Consider the following 22,375-nt stretch of genomic DNA (forward strand, 5'->3'; position numbering starts at 1 on the left):
CCATGTAGAGGCTGATGGCAAGTGCCAAATTTCAGCTCACAACAGCAACTAAGACAGCCCTCGTTCTAGCCTCCGAAATCAGAGTTTTGTTGTAGATTCAACACCCTTTCAAAAAGCTCAACAACTAGCCTACTATTCATTCTCAGTATACATTCAGCCAGGAACCCCTGCTGTTTTTCCCACAGTTTGTGGGAAGGATATTGTAGTAAATGGAGACAGTCTTGTCTCTCCAAGAGGCCTAAAGGAAAGCTAGCCAGCCTGCTGGGAGAGACACACATGAGGCGTACAGGTGTGGGAATGTCCATCCAACCTCCCACAGGACCGCAGAGACCAGATTGGCTTGGTGTGCTGGCACTTCTTGTGGGGATGGGCAAGGGAGGCCAACCTCCCTGTTCTGAACTGAGTTGTGCCTGAATTGACACCAAGCACAGCAGGAGTTGGGGGAAGACATAGGTGCCCCGGGCTGAGGCACCAGCCAAGTCAGCCTACCCCCTCTGAAGGCAAGAGGCCCTCCGGCGGGAATCTGAGACCTGATTATTAACCTCTTTGAGAATGAGGGTGCCTTGACTAATTCTAGCCCCTTGATAACATGTGCTCCGTGTTAGCAAACTCCAGTGATAAAGTTCCTTTGCAAAAGCTCAGGGGAGAACATTATCAGTTGTGTAAATGGTGCCCCTGACCAAGGATCCTTCTTCTCCTCTCAGGTTACAGGGCGAGTTTTCTTCCCTCGGTGTCTCTTCCTCTTCATGTGTTATTTCTGGGGACTGTGAAAGGTGCTTGTATATCCTTAGGTTTGTCCAGGGAAAAACAAGACTTAGCTCTAGGCTCTCGCCCAGCTCCTGGAGAGACATGACTAAGACACGACGAAGTCTTCCCCGAAATCACGTGATCCAATGTCAAAGACCACCCCACTACCCAGGAGAACGGCTACACGTCTGTTCCTATCCTACCAACAATTCTCCCAAACGGATTGGTCTGTTCCTTTTCACCCTATTTACATAAGAAATGGCCAATCAGCTTCTGCACAGAAACCCCCTTTCTTGGCACTCACATATAACCTCCCTGCTCGAAAGGCTGGCACCTGACCTCCCTTTGTGAGTCAGCCCAGCAGTATACCCTGCTCATAAAGTCTTTTATGCCTGGGCTCCGGTCTCATGCTTTTGGCCGACCTTACATTTTGGTGCCAAAACCCGGAACGAACCTAACACACACCAAGGGCAGGTAAGTGGAGTCTGTCACCTGGGTATCTCTGGAGTGTTCCCCTGGGCTGTGTGGATGGAGCGCCTTTCCGGCGGGAGCCCTGCACTTACCTGTCTGCCAGTCTGAGCAAAACTGTCCTTGGCCCAGAAAATGGTGGTCACAGGGCCACAGGCCATTGGCTGGAAACCTAAAGATTGATTGACCAGCGAGGTCACAAGAGCAGAGAAAGCAATAAAAAAAAAATTGCTGTACGCTGATCTCTAGTTCTATTTATACTTTGAGTGATTAAAAAACAAACAAACAAAGAAAAACAGGTTGAATGTTCAAAAGTCCTTCTTAACTTCATGGCTTAGCCTTTGATCCTGTTGGGCTCGTGACGGAGGTTGGGTTGAGTTAGGCTTCTGGAGATGGTTATTGTATGCCTGCTCTCTGATAGGCTTTTCTGGACATTTTCCACTACAGTCCTGGTTATATAGGATGGTCTTAATTGTGTGCTACCTTGGCTTTGGGGTGACTTGGGGCAGGGGGAGTGTTGACTTGGTGTGTGCAAGTTAGATAAGGGAGGCGATTTGGGTTCTGGGCTCAGGATTGGTGGGACTGCATATCAAGGTGATAGTTATAAGCACTTTGTTACTTCTCTAGGAATTAGCTAACGCTGAAAGGGGTGGTCCCTCCTCCCTCATTCAAAAGGCCCTGGTGTGTCAAAGCAGAAAATGTAGAAAATAAAAACATCCAGCAACATGGATGGGCCTAGAAATTATCATGCTAAGTGAAGTTAGACATATGGACATGAACATCCTATGGTATCACTTATATGTGGAATCTAAAAAAAGGATTCAATGAACTTCTTTGCAGAACAGAAACTGACGCACAGACTTTGAAAAACATGGTTTCCAAATGAGACAGGTGGCGGGGGCGGGGAGGGGGGAGGATGGCCCGGGGGTTTGGGATGGAAATGCTGTAAAATGGGGTTGTGATGATCACTGTACAACTATAAATATAGTAAAAATTCACTGAGTTAAAAGCTAAATAAATAAGTAAAAATGAAAACATAATTAATACCGTAAGCTGAGAGAATACACGTCCCTCGACCGTCAGCCCTGAGTGACTGAATTACCAGGAACAAGTTATAACCTCTGGGCTTTCTTTCAAGGCCACACAGTTCAGGACTTGTATTCTGACCCCTGAATATTTGCAGAAGTCCTTCTCGCAGTCTCACTCCAGCTCTCTTGACCCGGAGCCATTCTTTGCTTTTTCAGGAAACAAACGTGATTAAAGTCCAAGGCTGGGACTTCCTCCTTGGGGTGTTTGACAAGGGCTGACGTACTCTGGGCCCTTTGAATCCCGGAAATTAAGGACACACCCAACCTTGGGTGCAGCATCCTGAGAGCCGGAGCAGCGTAGGTAATAGGACCGAAGCAAACAACATTTCAACATGAGGGACCCACTGACAGATTGTTCGGTGAGTAGCTCAGTGTGGTTTGTGTGCCTGTATGTGAGAGGGCGGCGGCTCAGGAGTAAATGCAAACATTAATGGATTTTAACTTAAGAAATGTGAGACACTCAGAAAGCCAAACGTTTCGATATTGGTACTGGTACAGAAGTCTGTGGTTTTTCTTTGGTTCATTTTAAAACAGAGCTCTTTCTAGCAAATGACCAGGCAGGTCATTGTCATCTTTTAGTCTCATATTCCTGGAAGAACCTTTGAGTGGACATAGCATTATATTTACACGCAGATGGTGATTGTTTGAGAAACATTCTTAAAACATATACCAGTAGGCCAGCATCGGGTGTGGCGTGGACACGCAAATGCCCAGAATATTTGTGGCGAATTTTGGGCTCTGAGAATGAAATGAGGGTGGAAGGTTTTTGCATATTTTCCCATATGATTTGGAGTTAAGAACCGCCAGTCCCAAGGGAGGAAGAAGGACAGACTCCCCACTCTTTCCAGGCTGCAGTGGTTCTCAGACACATTTTCCAATATGTTTGCTTCAGTCCTGGGAGCAATACCAAAAATAGAAGGTTGGTCAAAAGTCCAAAGACACCGTGAGGTCATTAGCCGCAAGAGTAGAGATGTAATTTAGGAGGTGAGGAGTAATTAAAATAAAGGGTTAGGGGAGGAAATTTAGTTAATCAAGGATCGTCAGTGTTTTATCCCAATAAATGATGCCCCAAAGCTAAAACTGGTGACATCGGAAGCAAGGGGTTACATTCATCCTTCCGATATTTTATTGAAAACAAACAAACAATGTGGAAAAACAGATAAACAGCGGCTGCCATAAAGCCCTAAAAAAAAGATCAACAGAGAATTAGTGGTATCATTTGTGTTTATTTAATGGCTGTGGAAAGCACAGGCTTAGCAAAGATGAAATTGTAACTATTATCCTTCAAAATGAGCGCAGGCATCTGAGATTAAAAAAAAAAGTCATAGCGGCTTTTACTTTTTAAATATGACATGTATTAATAAAAATATGTATTTTACTTTCTAAATACATAATTTACCTTTAAAATACAATAGTAATATGTATCTAATGTACAACCAAATTCCAACAAGATGGTCGTATAGAGATTTTGAAAGTGAAACCTCCTATCTTCAATTTCCCCAACTTAATCTTCTCTCCATTGGAAAGCACAGATAACTTTTTCAAAAAGCCTTTTATTATTTATGCATTTGTTTGTTTATTTCTCACTCCTTGAATTTGCTCCCTTACTAAAAATATTAACTCCTCTCGTTTCTCGCTGTTGATACTTTGGTGATGTTTTTGCACAGGGGTGGGTAAGTGGAGTAAAGATGGAGTAAGGGGAGGCAAAAACTTGATACCAACACTCACCAAAAAAGAAAGGCAAGACCAAGGGAAGAATGAGATAGCGGAGAGGAAAACTAAAGTCAGGATAAGTTAAAAACAAACAAACAAACCAACCCAGAAAAACAACAAAAATCCTGACAGCCTTTCCAAGGCTGCCTTCAGACCAGAACTAGGAGAACTGTTTCCTTTTGAGCAGCCCCAAGACAACCCATCACCACATCTCTGTGTCAGCTTAATGCTCCCTCGTTGACTTTTGCCAGAATCCTTTTCCTTATTGTGAACCATTGCCCCAAGGACTCCTGTCCTTGTCCCCAAGTCCCCAACATGAAGGTCATCTCTATGGGCCCGGTGCCATCAAATGTAGTCTGGGAGTCAAGACGGGGCGAATATCCCTTCAGCCAGGGGTTCTGAATCTTCTAAAGTCACAGAATCTTTATTTATTTACAATTGTTTCATCTTCATCAAGTGTTCAAGTTGATTTCCTGATGCAGTCCTAGTTTGTGCTTGGGGAACAATGCTGTGTGAAGATGAGCCTGGGATTTGGGAACCGAATCAAACAAGGGACTGGATTGCAAAAGAATGCTTCATGAAACACTTAGGTAGTTTTATGGCGAAACCAAAAAGAATCCAAAGTTTTAACCATCTGCACAATAATCCATTTCGTGAGTCCCTAGGCTTGCACAGAACACAATTAATCCATAAAGCCTTAGCTTAGCTACCCTTCTTAACTTGGTCTATCTACCCCAGTGAATCCATAAATGGAAATCAGTGGGTTGTGTAATCTTCCATGGGAAACACATGACCTCTTTATTTGTGTTAGTTTCTAAGTGAAATTTAGAATTTCCTCCCATCTTGAATATAAGCAGCCAACCCTAGAACTATTGCAGTGTCTGTGACTCTGTAAGCAGTAAAAAGCACGTATATTTTTGTATAACATTACATTTGTTTACAGATATCTAGAAATACTGTTTACTTACACTCAACATGACTTAGAAGTTTGGATAATTCCTAAGACTTGTTATTGAGTAAGTTCATTAAAAAAGCATGCAAAACATCCTGATTTGAAATGATGTTTTAATAATATATATCAATATAACGTTTCCTTTATAATCCTGTTATTTTGTTTTATGCATTTGAAAATATTTTTTTCTGAGTCAAATAGGTTTCATCAGACTGCAAAAAAACATTTAAAAACTTCTTTTTTTAGGTCCCGCTCCAATAGGCAAGATAGGCTGAGAGCTGGGCCATTTTACTGCAAAGCGCTGGGATAGTGGCCTTGCTCAAATTATCAGTCACCAGGGTAGCACACAGATTGCCTAAATGCTCTGTAGGGCTTTTAACTAATCTTGAGAATGTCAGAACTTATTTGAAGGAGATTTTTAAAAGTTCTGTCTTTGCAGAAGAAAAAAAGTTGGCTCTGGGCCTTAATGCCTTAATACCTGTGAGCTTAGCTTCTAAACCTAAATATATGCCAAGGGAAATCATTTTCAAGGCTATGTGCAAGGAAAGAGACAGGATCGAATTACGTCCAAATGAAATAATCTAATCTTTTTTAAAAAAATAATAACACCTTCCTAGGAATCAACCATGAAATCAGGGGCAAATTATAAGCTGTCATCAAGGTTTTGCTTTTACTCTCTCATACTGTGTCCAGAGAAGCAGGCCAAGCAGGCCTTCTTGGGGCCACACAGTTGGCCTCTTCTCTTAACTCCAAAGGCTGTTGAAACAGCACTGTCTCCTTCAGTCAGGTTCAAACATCAACCTGAGCTTCCCAACCCAGTGGCTCAGCCTGGGTCATAGGATGTTCTGGCACTAATAGAAAAGAGCCTGGGGAATGATCCCATGGCTGCTGAGGGATGCAGGATCCGAGCCGTGTCTGCAACCTACACCACAGCTCACGGCAACGCCAGATCCTTAACCCACTGAGCAAATCTAGGGATCGAACCCGCAACCTCATGGTTCCTAGTCAGATTCGTTAACCACTGAGCCATGATGGGAACTCCGACTATGATCTTTATTTAATGTTCTGTATGTTATAGTCTATGACAGCCTGCCATGGTGATTCCAAATACTACCCAAATGCTTAATCAATGCAAGTAATCCCTTCGTTTAGAAGAGCAGTATTTAAAACTATTACATCACATGAAATCAGGAGCACAGTGCCTGGCATGTGAATGGCATCCAATTAGAGCTTATTTAACTAAATTTAAGAGCAATGACATGGTTTGTGGAACACAAGAAGCATCATTACTATCCAAAAATGAAAAAAGTGTTTTCTTACTTGCACCTGGAATAAAAACGTTTTTTTTCTGGAATAACCGAATTTAATCTCCTTAAGTATTCAAATCATGGGAAGTCAGAAACAGCAGCTACGCCAAGGTTGATAGAGTGTGTTTTTTGTTATTTACAAGACATCTGTCTAATCATTTCATGTGCCAATTGCCTAGGTTACTAAGTTTTGTTGTACTGATAATATTTACCCAACAGAATTTGCCTACAAGGGCTGGACAGAAACATTTTCCTAATGGCTGAATGGGAAATATCTGTGTACATTAGTTTTCTATGTGAAAGGATTTTTAGGGGTTCGGAAATATCCTACATATTTCTCTACCAGCCTTCAATATATTTATCCCTTTTTAAAATGTATATATGGGGAAAAAGAAAAACCCATAATGCTTTTTCCAAGTAAGACCTGGCACTGCAATAGCTATGGCATAGGCTGGCAGCTGCAGTTTCTATTCGACCCCTAGCCTGGGAACTTCCATATGCAGGTACAGCCCTAAAAAAGAAAGAAAGAAAGAAAAAAGGCACCGAATCATTGAATCTAAAGAAGGACTTGTGCTGAAATAATGGCAGTATTCTTAGTAATCCTTTTATTTATTGATGTCACCTTTATCTCAGGCTGGACCAGGGATTGTCTGGGAGTATCCGGTACATTGTATATAGAATCAAAGATAAAGATTCTCCGCATTCCTGTAATAAGTAGAACATCCCATTCTTATCTGATCACTAAGTTAACAACAACGTAATGTACTGAAGAATTTCCTGACTTATGTGTCCCTGGGCACACTGGGGTTTGGGGAGTGGATTACAGGCAGTGAGCAGCCGGGGGCACAGAGCTCAGGGGCTAGTTGCCTCTGCCTTGAACAACTTTGTCCATTTACTACATTATTCCAGTACATATATCATTTTCTACATGTACCATGATGTGAAAAAAGGAAGTACAAGCCTATCAAATGACAGGAAATCTTCCAAAATCTGAAACTAGCAGCCCCAGGGAAAATTGTAGTCATAAGATGTGCTTGATTTGAGAAGACTCTTGCCTTAAAAAGTTGAACCTGATAGCTTTAGAGAAAGACAAGGATCTGCATACTGTAACAACTCACCCACTCTCCTCCAAAGGCTTTACAAACTTTCAGGGGTGTCTGGTTTTCTAGACTAGTCCTCTAGAGATAGCTTTTTAAAAATGCATCTTGGAAAGTTTTCGTGGCTTGCTAAGTTTGGGAAATACAGTGGCCCCTATAGCCCGAGAACAGAGACAAATTCTCAACTGGTTCTACTCATCTCCGCTTTGCTTTGGTTTGGTTCCCTTGCCTGTCACCATCTCCACACGTGATATCTGAGATACCCTATTCTTTCCCTGGGATGCTTGGATGCAAACCACTACCTCTTTTGATAGTGGATTGATGGGGGTGGGGTGGATGGTCCATGACCTAAGACAGCTCACCTCAGAGTCCCTTCCCTCCACTCCTTGTTCTCCTGATGAGTTTCTTTTCCTTTCTCCTGCTCTGAAGGCTTCAAATCCCTCCATCCCTTTCTCTGCTTTGCCTTCTCTCCATCTCAGCCTTATACTGTTTGAGAGCAGAAAAATTCACTTTGTGGGAATGCCTGTTGTGGCAGAGTGGAAACGAATCTGAGTAGTATCCACGAGGATGCTGGTTTAATCACTAGCCTCACTCAGTGGGTAAGGATCCGGCGTTGCTGTGAGCTGTGGCAACGTGGTTGCAGATGTGGCTCAGATCCCAAGTTGCTGTGGCCATGGCTGTGGCTGGAAGCTAGATCTCTGATTCAGCCCCTGCCCTGGGAACTTCCATATGCTGCAGTTACGGCCCTAAAAAGCAAAAAAAAAAGAAAAGAAAAGAAAAAAGAAAAATTAATTTTGTAAGCAAGCCTCGAAATCTTTCTCTCCTGCATGTGACCCCTGATGTTTTTGTTGGGTCTTTATTTCTGCTTTGGTGTGAGCTGGGGAGAGAAACAGAGAGGACACTTTCAAAATGCACAGCATCGTACTGGGTAATCCTGTGAGATATTTCCAAGTAAATCAGATGAGCATACTACAGGACCTATAAAGAACATCGTAAAATTTTATTGAACATGAAATAACATTTAAATAAATGAAAAGACTTACTATGCTCTTGGATGAAAAGTCTAAATACCATAAAAAAGTTAATTTCCTCAAATTGAGATATCTATATGTAATGCAATTCCAATTAGGATCTCAACAGGGATTTTTTTTTAAACTGTAATTAGATAAATATTCATATGGAAGAATAAATGCTCAAGGATAGTCAAAGAAATTATGAGAAAGAAAAAAATTGTTTAAAAAGAGAGCAGAAGTAGTGCCAATATTTCTGAAACATAAAAATGTTTCATAATCTAAAATAAAAAGTTAAAAGTTCGTGTATGAGTTAGAACTACATTTAGCTGCATATTTAAAAAACAAAAAACAAAAAAACACTCTATTGTAGGAGTTCCCTGGTGGCTCAGTGGGTAAGGATCCAGCATTGTCACTACTATGACTTGGATTACTGCTGTGGAATGGGTGCAATTCCTAGCCTGGGAAATTCCACATGTCATGGGCATGGCCAAAAGAGAAAAGGAAACCTATTGTTATATTTCTCTCATACATAAAATAAAATAAATCCGAAAGTACAAAGCTGGGGGCTTGTGTGGTGGCCCCCAGAGCCAGATCTTAGTACATGGCATTCATTCTCAGGACCGTCTTAACGGAATTCGCTGTCATTTCCGGGCCCAGGTTTCAGGAAAAAGGGGGAGGGAACTTTCACTGAAACCCAACAATAAACTTTCAGCCGTACCCCTTTGGGAAGCATGTAGTCACATGGCTCCACCTAAGGGTGAGGGTGGCTGAGAGAGGATTTTATTCTGGGGGCATGTACCCACTAACCAGTTCTCCATTTTCTTCTCTTGATCTCTAGGTGTGTACTAATGGGCGTTTTTCTGGTGCTATGGGAAGAAAATAAAAGCCTTAAGGGAGAACTTAGTGCAAATGTTTAGGCAACAAAGGAATACACAAAGAAGCTAAACAATTTGAAAATGCTTACCAAACCCTCTCCCATTGTACTTGGAAGGGGAGGAAAAAGACCTTAAAGTATCACATCATTCATAAATGACAAGTTATGCTGATGGAAATAAAGTGCGATAGTCTGGCTGCCAAATAGTGATTTTACTTTCATGACTCAGAGGAGAATCATTTCTTCATGACAGAGGCTACACCTGGACTGCACTACAGGTGTATTTTGCTTACTTGGCAGAGAGTTCAAGTTTTGTGAATTGTTTGCTGCAGTTTAAAAAAATTATGTTTCAGATACCTATCCTCATTTCGGCTCTTTTGGACAAAAAAATGCTGGTCCATGGTCCACAGCTGTCTCTCCAGCTCACTGTCCCCACCAGTCTTCTCCCTCATCCAAGCTCCTGATGAGTCCCCACAGGCACATAATTTTGCAAACCTTGCTTTAGGGGTTAATGGTGTCCTTGTAAAGGACTTTGTACTCTGACCTCTGTCCTTGGGTCCTGGGCTGTTTGAATGAAGCTGTTTGTTCCTGCTGTGTATCAACCAAATCCTGCCATGGCTTTCTGTGTGAAATTCAAGGGAAAGTTAAACTGCTGCATAAAGATAAAAGGATTTGGTATCTATAAGACTGTCTTTCTACTCCCTACCTATTGGTTGACTCCACCCTTGAAGGTAGAGGCTTGGATTAGGTCATTTCTTTAGGTCTTTCTTCCTCTGTGCCTTGTGTCCTCTGTTTGCTACTCTGCTAGCCCGGTTCACCAGATGCTACTGTGACACCTGGAAGGCTGCCTTGCCCCTGAGGATTCAGGTATGAAAATGTGCCTGATGCATAATAAGTGCTCAGGAAGTGAGAGCGTCCTTTCCTTCCCCCTTCTCACCGAGGTGACCAAGACATTTGAGACATGTGAGGGATGGAAGAGGCTGACTTGCTGTGTGAGCAGAGAGCTGTGGCATGGCACTCAGCCTACACAGAATTTGTGTCCTCTTGCATAAAATCTCATTTTGAAAAATGCAATTGGCAATTGCACATCCCAGGTGGAAACCCTGAGATGTGTGTTTAAGACTCTATTGCCTCCTTCACTTACTCTATGTCAGAAAAGCAGAAAATCTGACTGACACCCAATCTGGGCACTTAAAATCTGTTGTCATTCATGTCTCTCCTTCCCAATACAGTTTTCAGAATGACATTATGGAGTTCTAAATCACATGACTAAACCTTACGATTGCAATTTTTGTACTGGCTAAATTCACATATAAATGCATTTATAAAGGCTTATTTGTAAATGTATAAAGGTTTGGTTCAATCGCAATATTCAACTCATTATTATAACATTCTTATTACTAGAGTTAAATGAGATATAGAGGGGACTAGGAGAAATTTTGTTAACAAATTATTCACTTACATTTTTCCTATTTCAGCCAGGAAATATTCACTTCAGTGGTTCAGGGTTTGTAATGAGTTCCAGGAATATTGCTTTGAAATTTGTGAAAGAGACCCGAAATAAATATGCAGTGTATTTCAGAATGTATTTTTAGCCTTCCTGGGACTAATAGGGATGAAAGGAAATTAGACTGCAAATGCACCCCACTGCTGAATTGTTTGCATTTGGCCTGGGAAGAAAGAGATCAGCTTTAGTTTTGAAAAGCTCTCCAGGATCTTTCACATTCAGACAGAAGAGACTTCATCTTTATTTTAAGAACTCACCCAAAAGGTGTGCATCCTGGAGTTCCCACGTGGCTCAGCAGGTTGAGGATCCAGCATTGTCACTGCAGTGGCTCTGGTCTCAGCTGTGGCACAGGTTAAATCCTTGACCCTGGAACTTCCATATGCCCCAGGCACAGCCAAAACAAACAAATAAAAACAAAGGATCATTTACAAGGACAGTCATCACTACTGCAGCATTTGGAATTTACTGGAGTTCAATCTTTGGAAGTGCTCCTAATCCTTCTGTGCATCTTTTCTTTTTCAGTATAATAAAGTATACAAGAACCTAAAGGAATTTTCTCAAAATGGAGAAGATTTCTGCAAGCAGGTCACATCCATTCTTCAGCAAAGGTATAAAGGGCACGTTTGCACGAAGTGGTTCTTCCTCTTTAGTAAGTGAGCGCTGTGGCTGGAGGAGTGACGACAAGCTGTCCTACATTCCTGAACACAAGTGTTATATTTTGGTATCTGAGAAACTGGTTTGAAGAGTGATTCTCTGCCCTTGCACATTGATCACTTGGGTACCATAAACATCAGGAAGCAACAGGAAGTAATTCTGCTCGGGAAGGCTCAGTCCCTTCTGATTCCTCAGACCGAATTTATCACCCTCTCCTGGGACCCACTGTTGTACCTGACGTATACACTCATGATTGTGCTGCTCACACGGCGATGGCCATTTTTCGTCTACATTTCTGCCTCACCTTTGCATGCTGACCTCTTAGAACCTAGATTTTTAATTTCTTTAGTAAATGTCTGTTGAATGAATGCGTGGATGAGTGAAAAGTCACCATTTTCACTGACAGAGAAAAACTATATCTTTCACTTATTGACAGCTTGCTCCATGCCAAAAACTATATTAAATACTTCATATATACTTCAAAAAAAAAAAGAGAGACAGAGAAATGTTACCATTTTCAGAGTCATCTTCTCTTAACACTGGATGTGATCATGTTGTAATCTGTTCACTGTGCTGAAATGAGCGCACTTCACTCAGTTAAGAAAGTTACAAAATTTCTTGCCTAAAATTGGAGAACCCAAGGACTGAATTGGGCCACAAAGGGTCTTCGGGCCGTTGCCCTAGGTCTAGACAGTTCTAGAATAAACAACTCTAAAGAGACCTTTGGAAGAGATTGTTTATTCTTTTAAGGGAACCCGATGTCAAATTTAAAGTATTGCATGTGTGTCATAAGAACAAAGATGCCTGAGTTGATTGCATCCTTTATTGGTAGGTCAAGAGCAAAGGAGAACATTAGCTTTATCAGGACCAATGAAAGGAGCCAAGGAAAGATACAGAAGAGCTCAAATGTGTCTTTATAAAGAAAATAGCCAGATTTGTCAAACAGAGTCAACAAGAAAAAGATTATAAATAAGAAGTTAGGGAGTTCCCACTATGACTCATCAGGTTAAGAACCCAACTTAGCGTCCGTGAGGATACGGGTTTGATCCCTGGTCTTGTTCAGTGGGTTAAGTATCTGGCGTTGCTGCAAACTGTGGCATAGGCCTCAGCTGCAGCTCTGATTTGATCCCCAGCCCAGGAGCTTCCATATGCCACAGAAGTGATCATAAAAATAAAAAAATGGGGAGTTCCCATCATGGACAGTGGTTAACGAATCTGATTAGGAACCATGAGGTTGAGGGTTTGATCCCTGGCCTCATTCAGTGGGTTAAGGATCCGGCGTTGCTGTGAGCTGTGGTGTAGTCACAGATGTAGCTCTGATCCTGAGTTGCTGTGGCTCTGGTGTAGGCCGGTGGCTACAGCTCCAATTCGACCCCTAGCCTGGGAACCTCCATATGCTTTAGGTGTGGCCCTAGAAAAGACAATAAATAAATAAATAAATAAAATTTAAAAATGAAGAATAAGAAGCTATTTCTATCTTAATAGCCAAATGGCTTTGATTCTATAAAAAGTAGAAGGAAGTCCGATCTAGGAGGAACTTTTTTCTATAAGAAAATATTTGTATCTGTCTCAAAGGAAATTATTTAAAATAAGACCGGTTAAGTAACATACAAATTCAACCCATTACCTAGGTTAGAAAGCATCTCTCTCCCGCAGATCAGGAAGACTCTGACACAGAGTAGCCATACGTGTGACCTGGGCTGCTGTCAGCTGGGCCTTGATTATTTGGTGTCTCCAGGTTCAAAAGGGCCTGGCAAAGAGTTGGGAAGATGGAAGGTGATAAACAATGCCTAGTAAACCAACTCAACTAAGAACTGAAAAAATTGGGGGTGGGGTGGGGATTGCCTTTCCAAAATGGCCTTATTGTTTTCCCCTTGTCCCAGGTCACTCTGCATCTCCACCCTGCCACAGACATCCCTACTTTACCTACAGCCAAAACCTTCATTTCTTACCTGTTTCTCTCTTGAAGCTGCTTTCTCAGGCTACCCTCTCTGCCCCAGACCTATAAATGTGAAAAACGCTCCCTGGACAGGTTCCAGAATGGCAAATAAGGTCCAGGAGAAACACTTGGGTAGCGAAAAAAATATTTCTCCCTTCGTGGTTGTACCTCCTCGTGGAGCAGAATTTAGAATTTGAAAACCTGGAATTCCAGTCATGGCTCAGTGGTTAACAGATCCGACTAGGAACCGTGAGATTGCAGGTTCAATCCCTGGCCTTGCTCAGTGGGTTAAGGATCTGGCATTGCCGTGAGCTGTGGTGTGGGTTGCAGACGCGGCTTGGATCCTGCGTTGCTGTGACTCTGGTGCAGGCCAGTGGCTACAGCTCCGATTAGACCCCTAGCCTGGGAATCTCCATGTGCCGAGAAAGCAGTCCTAGAAAAGGCAAAAAGACAAAACAACAACAACAACAACAACAAAACAAACAAACAAAAAAAGAATTTGAAAACCTAAAGAATATTATGTGCACATCTCTGGGATAAAAGTACATAGCATAAATACGAAAAGAAGATCTAAGTGTTTATCTAGACTCAAAAAATTATGCTGGATATTAGATCATTTATGCAATGGATGCTTTCCTGTATGATCTATCAGCTAAGCTTTTACAATTAAATCATTTCCACTAACCAAGATGCCTTGTGTGAGTGGCTTTATATTCACTCCTGATAAACATGCTTTTGGTAAAGTCTGCTCACACTTGACTTGAAGCTTTCCTCTCCTTGCTCAGCTGTTTGGTCATGTAGTTAACCTGAAGGGTGTTCATCCATGCTAAAAGAGTAGGTGTTTTGGGAGAACTATTTTCTAATGGACACAAACTCCCTACTAATCTATGAATATGTGGAGCATATTGTGTTCTTTTCAACTGTATTCCCATATGTCAGCTAACAAAGACAGGTGCTACCTCTCTTGCCAGGACTGGGCTATTTCTTTCTCATGGGGAGTGATTCTGAAGTCGTTACCACTTCCTAGAGGTGTTCAAGTTTTGAGAACATAATTACTATATTAAAAGGATAAACAGTTACAACATAGCTGGTATTACGTTTGCCTTCACTCTCCCTGTTCTGTACAATCAGTAATTATTTCCTTGGAGGGAGTTCCCCTTGTGGCTTAGCGGTAATGAACCAGACTAGTATTCATGACGATGAGGGTTCTATCCCTGGCCTTGCTCAGTGGGTTAAGGATCTTGCCTTGCTGTGAGCTGTGGTGTAGGTTGAAGACACGGCTCAGATCTGGCATTGCTATGGCTGTGGCGCTAGCTGGCGACTATGGCTCTGATTGGACCCCTAGCCTGGGAACTTCCATATGCTGCAACTGCAGCCCTAAAAAGAAAACCAAGAAGAAAAAGTATTTCCCTAGATATATAAAAGATAAAAAAGCCTTTTTTCCAGTGGTTAATTATTTAGGCAGGAGCACTGAGCTTTTTTTCCTCTTAAATAAGTGGGCTTATTACAAATGAATCAATGATACTTTTCCCTTGTGTTAGAAAAATTCCTGGAAAGCCGACGCTCTTTAAAATAAACTATCATATTACTCAGAATATAGACAAGTAATGGGAAACTCCATCAGACAAGTGAAGGGGCACTCTTGGAATACATACTTATATAGGAGGCATTTCCACTGAGGTTTATGACATAAAAAAATCATGAAGGAAAATCCAGAGACCAATGTAATGGAAGATTTAGTGAGGGGGCACATGGGACTTCTTTGAATTAAGTGTATTTGCTACATAAAATACATTCAGTAATACTTGTAGATTGAATGAGTAAATAAATGAAAGATAGTTAAGGATTGATTTTATTATTACATTTACATTATTAGAACAGTTCTTTACTGTCTTTGAATTTTTTTTATTTGATTTCAAAAAATGAAATAATGTTATCTAGCAATAATGCTGAAAGATGGCTAACAGGGTGTTCGAATTAGTAGGGTGACTTTTTAATTATTTTATTTTATTTCATTTTATTTTACTTTACTTTACTTTTATTTTATTTTATTTTATTTTATTTTATTTTGCTTTTTAGGGCTGCACCCACAGCATGTGGAATTCCCCAGGCTAGGGATCGAATCAGAGCCATGGCTGTGAGCCTACACCAGAGCCACAGCAACACAGGATCCGAACTGCCTCTGCAACCCACACCACATCTCATGGCAATGCCAGATCCTTAACCCACTGAACAAGGCCAGGGATCCAATCCGCATCCTCATGGTTACTAGTTGGATTAGTTTCCACTGTGTGTCTTTGAATATTAGCAATTCCAGGCACCTTGCTGAAGAACCCTTTGGAATGTGGTTCTTAGCACTTCTGTGTTAGCTCGTGGCTACAAGAGACTGCATCCCAATCAAGCATTGAGGCCAGATAACGTTCTATTTCCAAGCTCAGCTGCCTTCTTGCATTTGTTCTAATTGGTGGCAATAGAAAAGTGTTGTTATTTAAACACTATTTTGCCAGGAAATTCTGCAATTCATGGTCATGCTTAGCTTCTTTTATCCAATTAGTTGCTTCAGTTTCCTTTTTTGTAGTAGCAACTCAGGTTTAGCCAGAAACTCAACAGCAGCTCCTAAGATGCCTGATGCCAAACACATTGGGTTTACTCAACAAAATCACAGATCGGATTCAGAAAGACAGAAGTACATTTTGAGAAACTATTTATGAGTGCTTTGTTCCCTGTTGAATGTTTAAACAGGCCTTGATGGGAAAAATCAATTTTCCTAAGGAAGCTTAAGATCAGGTTTTCAAGTGGCAAATACCACCACTCTGGACATAATTTTTTTTTTTTAATTTTAAAAAAAGAAGAAAGGAAAGAAAGAAGAAAACAAACAAACAAAAACAAAAACAGGAGTTCCTGACGTGGCTTAGCGGAAATGACTCTGACTAGCATCCATGAGGACGCAGGTTTGATCCTTGGCTTTGCTCAGTGGGTTAAGGATCTGGTATTGCTGTGGCTGTGGGGTAGGCCAGTAGCTACAGCTCTGTTTCAGCCCCTAGCCTGGGAACCTCCATATACCGCAGGTGTGGGCCTAAAAAGACAAAAAAAAAAAAAAAAAAAAAAAAAAAAAGAGAGAGAGAGAGAGAGGGAGAGAAACCCAAAGGCAGTGTGGTTGGTCACTGTTCCATCTACAATTCATTGCAGATGCTGTCAATGAAACAAATGATTGAAATGAAATCTTTGATAAATTCTCATGTTTTCTACCCTGCCCATACCCTGGATGACCTTAATTCCCACAACTTGAGCTCTTTTTTTTGCATACTGATGACTCCCATGTGTATAGTACTAGGCAATACGTTTTAAATGTGCTTCAAACCACGTATCTAACAACCTATTGGAAATTTCCAGCTGGATGTGCCATGAAACCACAAAGTCAGCCTATTCCAAACAGAGTGGTTGATCAGCTTTTCCCCAAAGCTGGTACTCATTCTGGTTTGTTTATCATGATGACTAGGCCCTCTGCCCACCCAATCAAGCCCAATACCTGGGAGCCACCCACGACCCCTTCTTCTGTCTCAACTCATGACCAAGTCTTCATAGTCTCTCTTCCAAACACTTCTTATTTCTATACTTTCTTTTCATCTCATGGCCTCTGCCATTGTGCTGGCAAAAAAAATCTCTTAACCTGTCCTTCTGCTGGAGTCCTGCCTTGTAGCTGTGCAGTATATACTCTGCACGAAGGTAACTGGATGAGGAGTTGAATGAAGGCAGAAATCTAATCCGCTCTCAATCCTCAAGTCTGGATACCAGACTCAGAGCTGTGTCCCTTCAGGGATCTCCTTTTTCTAATCCAAGCAAGTTGCCTCAACTAGGGAGCATCTAACGTATCTTCCATTCTGACCAGGACCCTGTTTAAGATTTTTCAAAGTCTCTCATGATCTTTAGTGTAAAATTCAGCCCTGGGGGTTTCCGCTGTGGCACAGTGGGTTAAGAATCTGATTGCAGAGGCTCGGGTCGATGTGGAGGTACAGATTCGATCCCTGGCCCGGGGCAGAAGGTTAAAGCATCAGCACAGCTGTGATGTGGATTCAGTCCCTGGCCCAGCAACTTCCATATTCTGTGAGTGTGGCCGTAAAAATAAAAAAATAAATACATAAAATTCAGCCCTCATAGTATTTCCTAGAAGGGACTTTTAAGTCTTGGGCCCTGTCTTTGTATCCATCTTGTCTCTCCATCTCCCCATGACCCCCACATCTCTCCATCTTACTATAGGCACTGTTTGTAGAATCACTTGCAGTCTCCTCCACGGGCCCCTGCCACTCCTGCCACCTGCAATCATGGGTCCCGGCATTGGTACCTGCTGCCTGGTAGACACTGCTTCACTTCCATCGCCAGCTTCCACTTCATGCATTCTTCAAAATTCAGTCATCTCACTCTGGTGGGCCTTCCTTCATGCCAGTCCCCAGGCTCAAAAGAGTGCTCCCCAGAGATGTGCAGAACTGGCGCTTACCTCTGCTATAGCTCTGGGGCCCTACCTTGTTACTTTCTAATCATTCACCTGTCTCCTCCCCCGGAGACTGAACTCCTTGAGGATCTTTGTACCCCATGTGGCTGGCATGGAGCAGGCAGTCAATAGATGTTCACTGAGTGAATGAATGCAGTCGCATAGGAGTGACTCTGGGCCTCCAGGCACTCATAAATTTTAAGAAGTTTAAGTTAGGATCTTTACGAGGAGCGACATATGAGTGTGTCAAAGAAATTTACTTACATAGTACATAGCATATTATTTTCAGCAAAAGCTGGAGGAGAATAATAAAATCACAGAAGAGATCATTTACCAAGCACTATTTATAGATTAGGAACTGTGTTAAGATATGTCTTATCCTTGGTCTCTCTCTCTCTTTTTTAAAAATTTTTTTGGACACACCACTGGGATGCAGATCCCCCAGGCTGGGGATCGAACCCAAGCCAGAACAGTGAACAAGCCACAGCAGTGACAACATCGGATACCTAACTGGCTGAGCCACGCAAGAATTCTTCCTTGGTATCTTTTACTTAAATTCTCACAATCCAAAAGAGTGTGAAAATCCTCTTATTCACCCCTAATTTACAGATGGGGATGTGGAAAAGATGAGTTTGGTTTTTTTTTTTTTTTTTTTTTTTTGTCTTTTGTCTTGTTGTTGTTGCTATTTCTTGGGCCGCTCCCGCGGCATATGGAGGTTCCCAGGCTAGGGGTCGAAGCGGAGCTGTAGCCACTGGCCTACGCCAGAGCCACAGCAACGCGGGATCCGAGCCGCGTCTGCAACCTACACCACAGCTCACGGCAACGCCGGATCGTTAACCCACTGAGCAAGGGCAGGGACCGAACCCACAACCTCATGGTTCCTAGTCGGATTTGTTAACCACTGCGCCACGACGGGAACTCCGAGTTTGGTTTTTTACCCAACCCTACCCAGGCTTGGTGTAAGGGCGTCCGAGTGGGCATGCAGTCTGGGGCCCTGCTGTGGGAGGCCCAATACACTCGGGACGGGGGCAGGGGGAGGTCCTGGCTCAGCTCCTTCACAGTCTTACAGTTTTCTATGGGAAAACCCCCTGGCTTTCAAATCTGATAGCATGGGGGTCTGTGGGGAGCTATCAGGGGCCACTTGTAGCGGGAGAGGTAAGTCAGGTGGACAGGGTTCAGCCCCTTGTTTCTCCTGCTCCCACTTATTCAGAACCTGCTAACTATATGCTATGGTAGGATTCTGCGTAAAATCTTGTTTTCTAGCTAAAAAGTTTTTTAAATTGCCCTTGGTGTTTATTTTACCTAACTTTCCCCACAACAACCCTTCCCTCATCCCACCTAAACTCGGTTGGCTCATGAATGAACAGACACAGGATCTGAAGCCCCAGAACCACGTTGGCTGTGTGTTCTCTGGGCCGGAAGTAAGCAGACTGGACCCCCAGGCAGGCAGCACCCAGGTCGCATCCTCCGAGTTCTCCTTTTTTTAATACTGTTCTCAGGAGCTAGAAAGAAGTCAGTCAATGATGATGAAGTGGGTGTTGTGGGCCAGCCAGGGAACTCAACAGCTCAAAAAACAGGGTGTCCACGTAGAAATGCCTTTCAAATTGTGAATAACCAACTTCTAAATACAGCCTATTTATAAGATGAGCTTGTGAGGGTCTTTCAAAAGGCAAATAAATAAAGCTTGGGTGGAAAATGTCACCCTACCAGGCCCCAAGAAGCTGTTGCTGAAAGAAGGTACAAAGCTTGAGACTGGAGGTGGGGGTGTGATATGGCAGAGATGCTCAGATTTCTAAAATTCCTTCTTAGTTCAGAATGAAGGGAATGCTCTGTCACCTGCTGTCCTCATGCTTGAGAGAGACTTCGTTCGTTTTTTTGTTTGTTTGTTTCTTTTGTTTTGTTTGTCATTTTAGGGCAGCACCCATGGCATATGGAGGTTCCCAGGCTAAGGATGGAATTGGAGCTATAGCCACCGGCCTACACCACAGCCACAGCAATGTGGGATCCGAGCTGTGTCTGCGACCTACACCACAGCTTCTGGCAACACCAGATCCTCAACCCACTGAGTAAGGCCAGGGATCGAACCTGCATCCTCATGAGCCATGATGGGAACTTGGAGACTTAGTTCGATTTTAATTAATTCCTCATAGACACAGGGGCTAGCTACAGTTTTTTGTCCTTTTAATCATGTTTTATCACCTTAATTTTGTTAGAGCCGAGTTCTCTAAAACTGATTACCTGGTCACTTATAGTCATACAGTTTAATTCGTGCTCTGTCTATAATATTGACTCTGATATTGCATATTTTCCATCTCTCCTTTCTTTCAAAAAAATAGTTTATTTTCAAATCTAAGACAAAGGTTGGCCTTTGACTTATTGGTTGGTCTTCATTATTACTAATGAAAATTTATGGACCTGCCTCTACATGCTGAGAGGAAATTAGAATATAAGTGCATTAAAAGTCAATGCATGCCATTTCCCTGGTCAGGGGTCTTTAAGACTCACTGGAATATTCTGAGATTGAGTTACTTATCAAAAGAGATATACATGGAGTTCCCGTCGTGGCTCAGTGGTTAACGAATCCCACTAGGAACCATGAGGTTTCAGGTTCGATCCCCAGATTGCTCAGTGGGTTAAGGATCTGGCGCTGCCGTGAGCTGTGGTGTAGGTTGCAGACTCGGCTTGGATCCCGTGTTGCTGCGGCTCTGGCGTAGGCCGGGGGCTACAGCTCCGATTCGACCCCTAGCTTGGGAACCTCCATATGCTGCGGGAGCGGCCCAAGAAATGGCGAAAAGACACACACACACACACACACACACACACACACACACAAAAAAAAAAAAAAAAAAAGAGAGAGAGAGAGAGAGAGAGAGATACATCATCAATTTCACATGTGCCAGGATAATTGCTTAGATAGGGAATCCCAGCCCCTTTTAAATATGGTAGCTGTATGGCTAGAACATTAAGCTCAACATTCTTACAAGCTCATTTCTGATCATTTTAACAGGGTGAAAAATTCCACGTCTCAATTTGAGATCAGAGCTGCCTCTCTTGACTTCCTTTGCATGTGGTGCCTTTTAGGCTGGAAACCATGATAAAGCAGCTCTCTCAGAAGAAACCAGGGGGCCTGGGGTGTCATTGCCACGTCTGCCTTGGGAAAAGCTGTCCCTTTTGAACTCTGTCCGTTCATTTCTGTGTAGCAGGAATTCTGAAAGGGTATATCTTCTGCTTCATGGGACCATTAGCACAGAGGAGCCACATGGCCGTGTTTGTTCTAATTTACAAGCATTCTGACTTACAAAAGTGACAGCTCTCTCCATGCCTGCCAGTTGGTACATGAATTCTTAGAGAGATTTTCTCTGGGGAGGAATTTACCCATTAACCTCTGCTAAGATAAAGGCCATTCAGGGCCGGAGGCCAGGGAGTTTTTAGTTGAAGGCAAACTCACCAAAAAGGGGAACCTAGTGACGCCTTCTGCTCCCCATGTACCCACATTCATCCTCCAACTTTCCATTTCATTTCTTTCTGACCGGTGGGGGTGATCTCCTGAGGGTTCTGAAATGGTCATTAGGGTTGAAAATGCAAGAGGAAATGATTGCAGCCTGTTTTGCTTGGTTGATTTGAGTGCGGATTCTAAATATAAAATGTATTATCTATATTAGGGTCACCAACATAGTATTGAAAGCAGAGAGATGAAAGGTACAGAGAGACGCTGTTCAACTCAGTCTAATTTCAAGGGCTACCCTGGTGACATTTGATATCAGAGCCCCCTCCTTCCCCACTTTTCTTTTCTTTTCTTTTTTAAATGACTTTATTCATCATAGCTGGTTTACAGTGTTCTGTCAATTTTCTACAGTACAAAGGTGACCCAGTCACACATACACATATACGTTCTTTTTCTCACGTTATCATGCTCCATCATAAGTGACTAGATGTAGTTCCCAGTGCTACACAGCAGGACTTCCCCACTTTTCTAGACCCTCAGCACGTCCCTGTTCCCATCCAGGAAACTGCCTTGCAACTAACTAGATGCTTTTGGAAGAGGCCCTGGGAAACTCATTCTGTCTGCAAGGAGGCTTTGGATCCTGTCTCTAGCTGCTAAGCTGCCAGAGCTGTGCTGACTCAGAACACTGACATTAAAGGCAAAGGGAGAGGCATGTTAATTTTATTTAATTTTATTTTTTTAATTTATTTTTTATTTTTTATCTTTTTTGTCTTTTCTAGGGCCGCTCCTGCGGCATATGGAGATTCCCAGACTTGGGGTCGAATTGGAGCTGTAGCCACTGGCCTACACCAGGGCTACAGCAACTCGGTATCCAAGCCGTGTCTGCGACCTACACCACAGCTAGCGGCAACACCGGATCTTTAACCCACTGAGCAAGTCCAGGGACGGGACCCTAGTCGGATTCGTTAACCACTGCGCCAGGATGGGAACTCCAAGGCATGTTAATTTTAAAAAGCACTTGCCTGACTACCCCTCACTTGCTCTTCTCCAATTCCAGCCACCTCCCACAGTTTCAGAGGCAG

General features: G+C 42.6%; 1 protein-coding gene across 1 annotated transcript in view; it reads left to right on the forward strand.

Moving 5' to 3' along the window:
• Nucleotides 1,090–22,375, forward strand: part of NOSTRIN (nitric oxide synthase trafficking) — a 63,005-nt gene continuing 41,719 nt past the window's right edge. The window contains 3 exon segments of the mRNA XM_021074794.1: nucleotides 1,090–1,221; nucleotides 2,460–2,662; nucleotides 11,289–11,374. Coding sequence (XP_020930453.1) covers nucleotides 2,636–2,662; nucleotides 11,289–11,374 — 113 coding nt within the window. The 5' untranslated portion in view covers nucleotides 1,090–1,221; nucleotides 2,460–2,635.

The sequence above is a fragment of the Sus scrofa genome, chromosome 15, assembly GCF_000003025.6.
Source record: "Sus scrofa isolate TJ Tabasco breed Duroc chromosome 15, Sscrofa11.1, whole genome shotgun sequence".
Lineage (NCBI taxonomy): Eukaryota > Metazoa > Chordata > Mammalia > Artiodactyla > Suidae > Sus > Sus scrofa.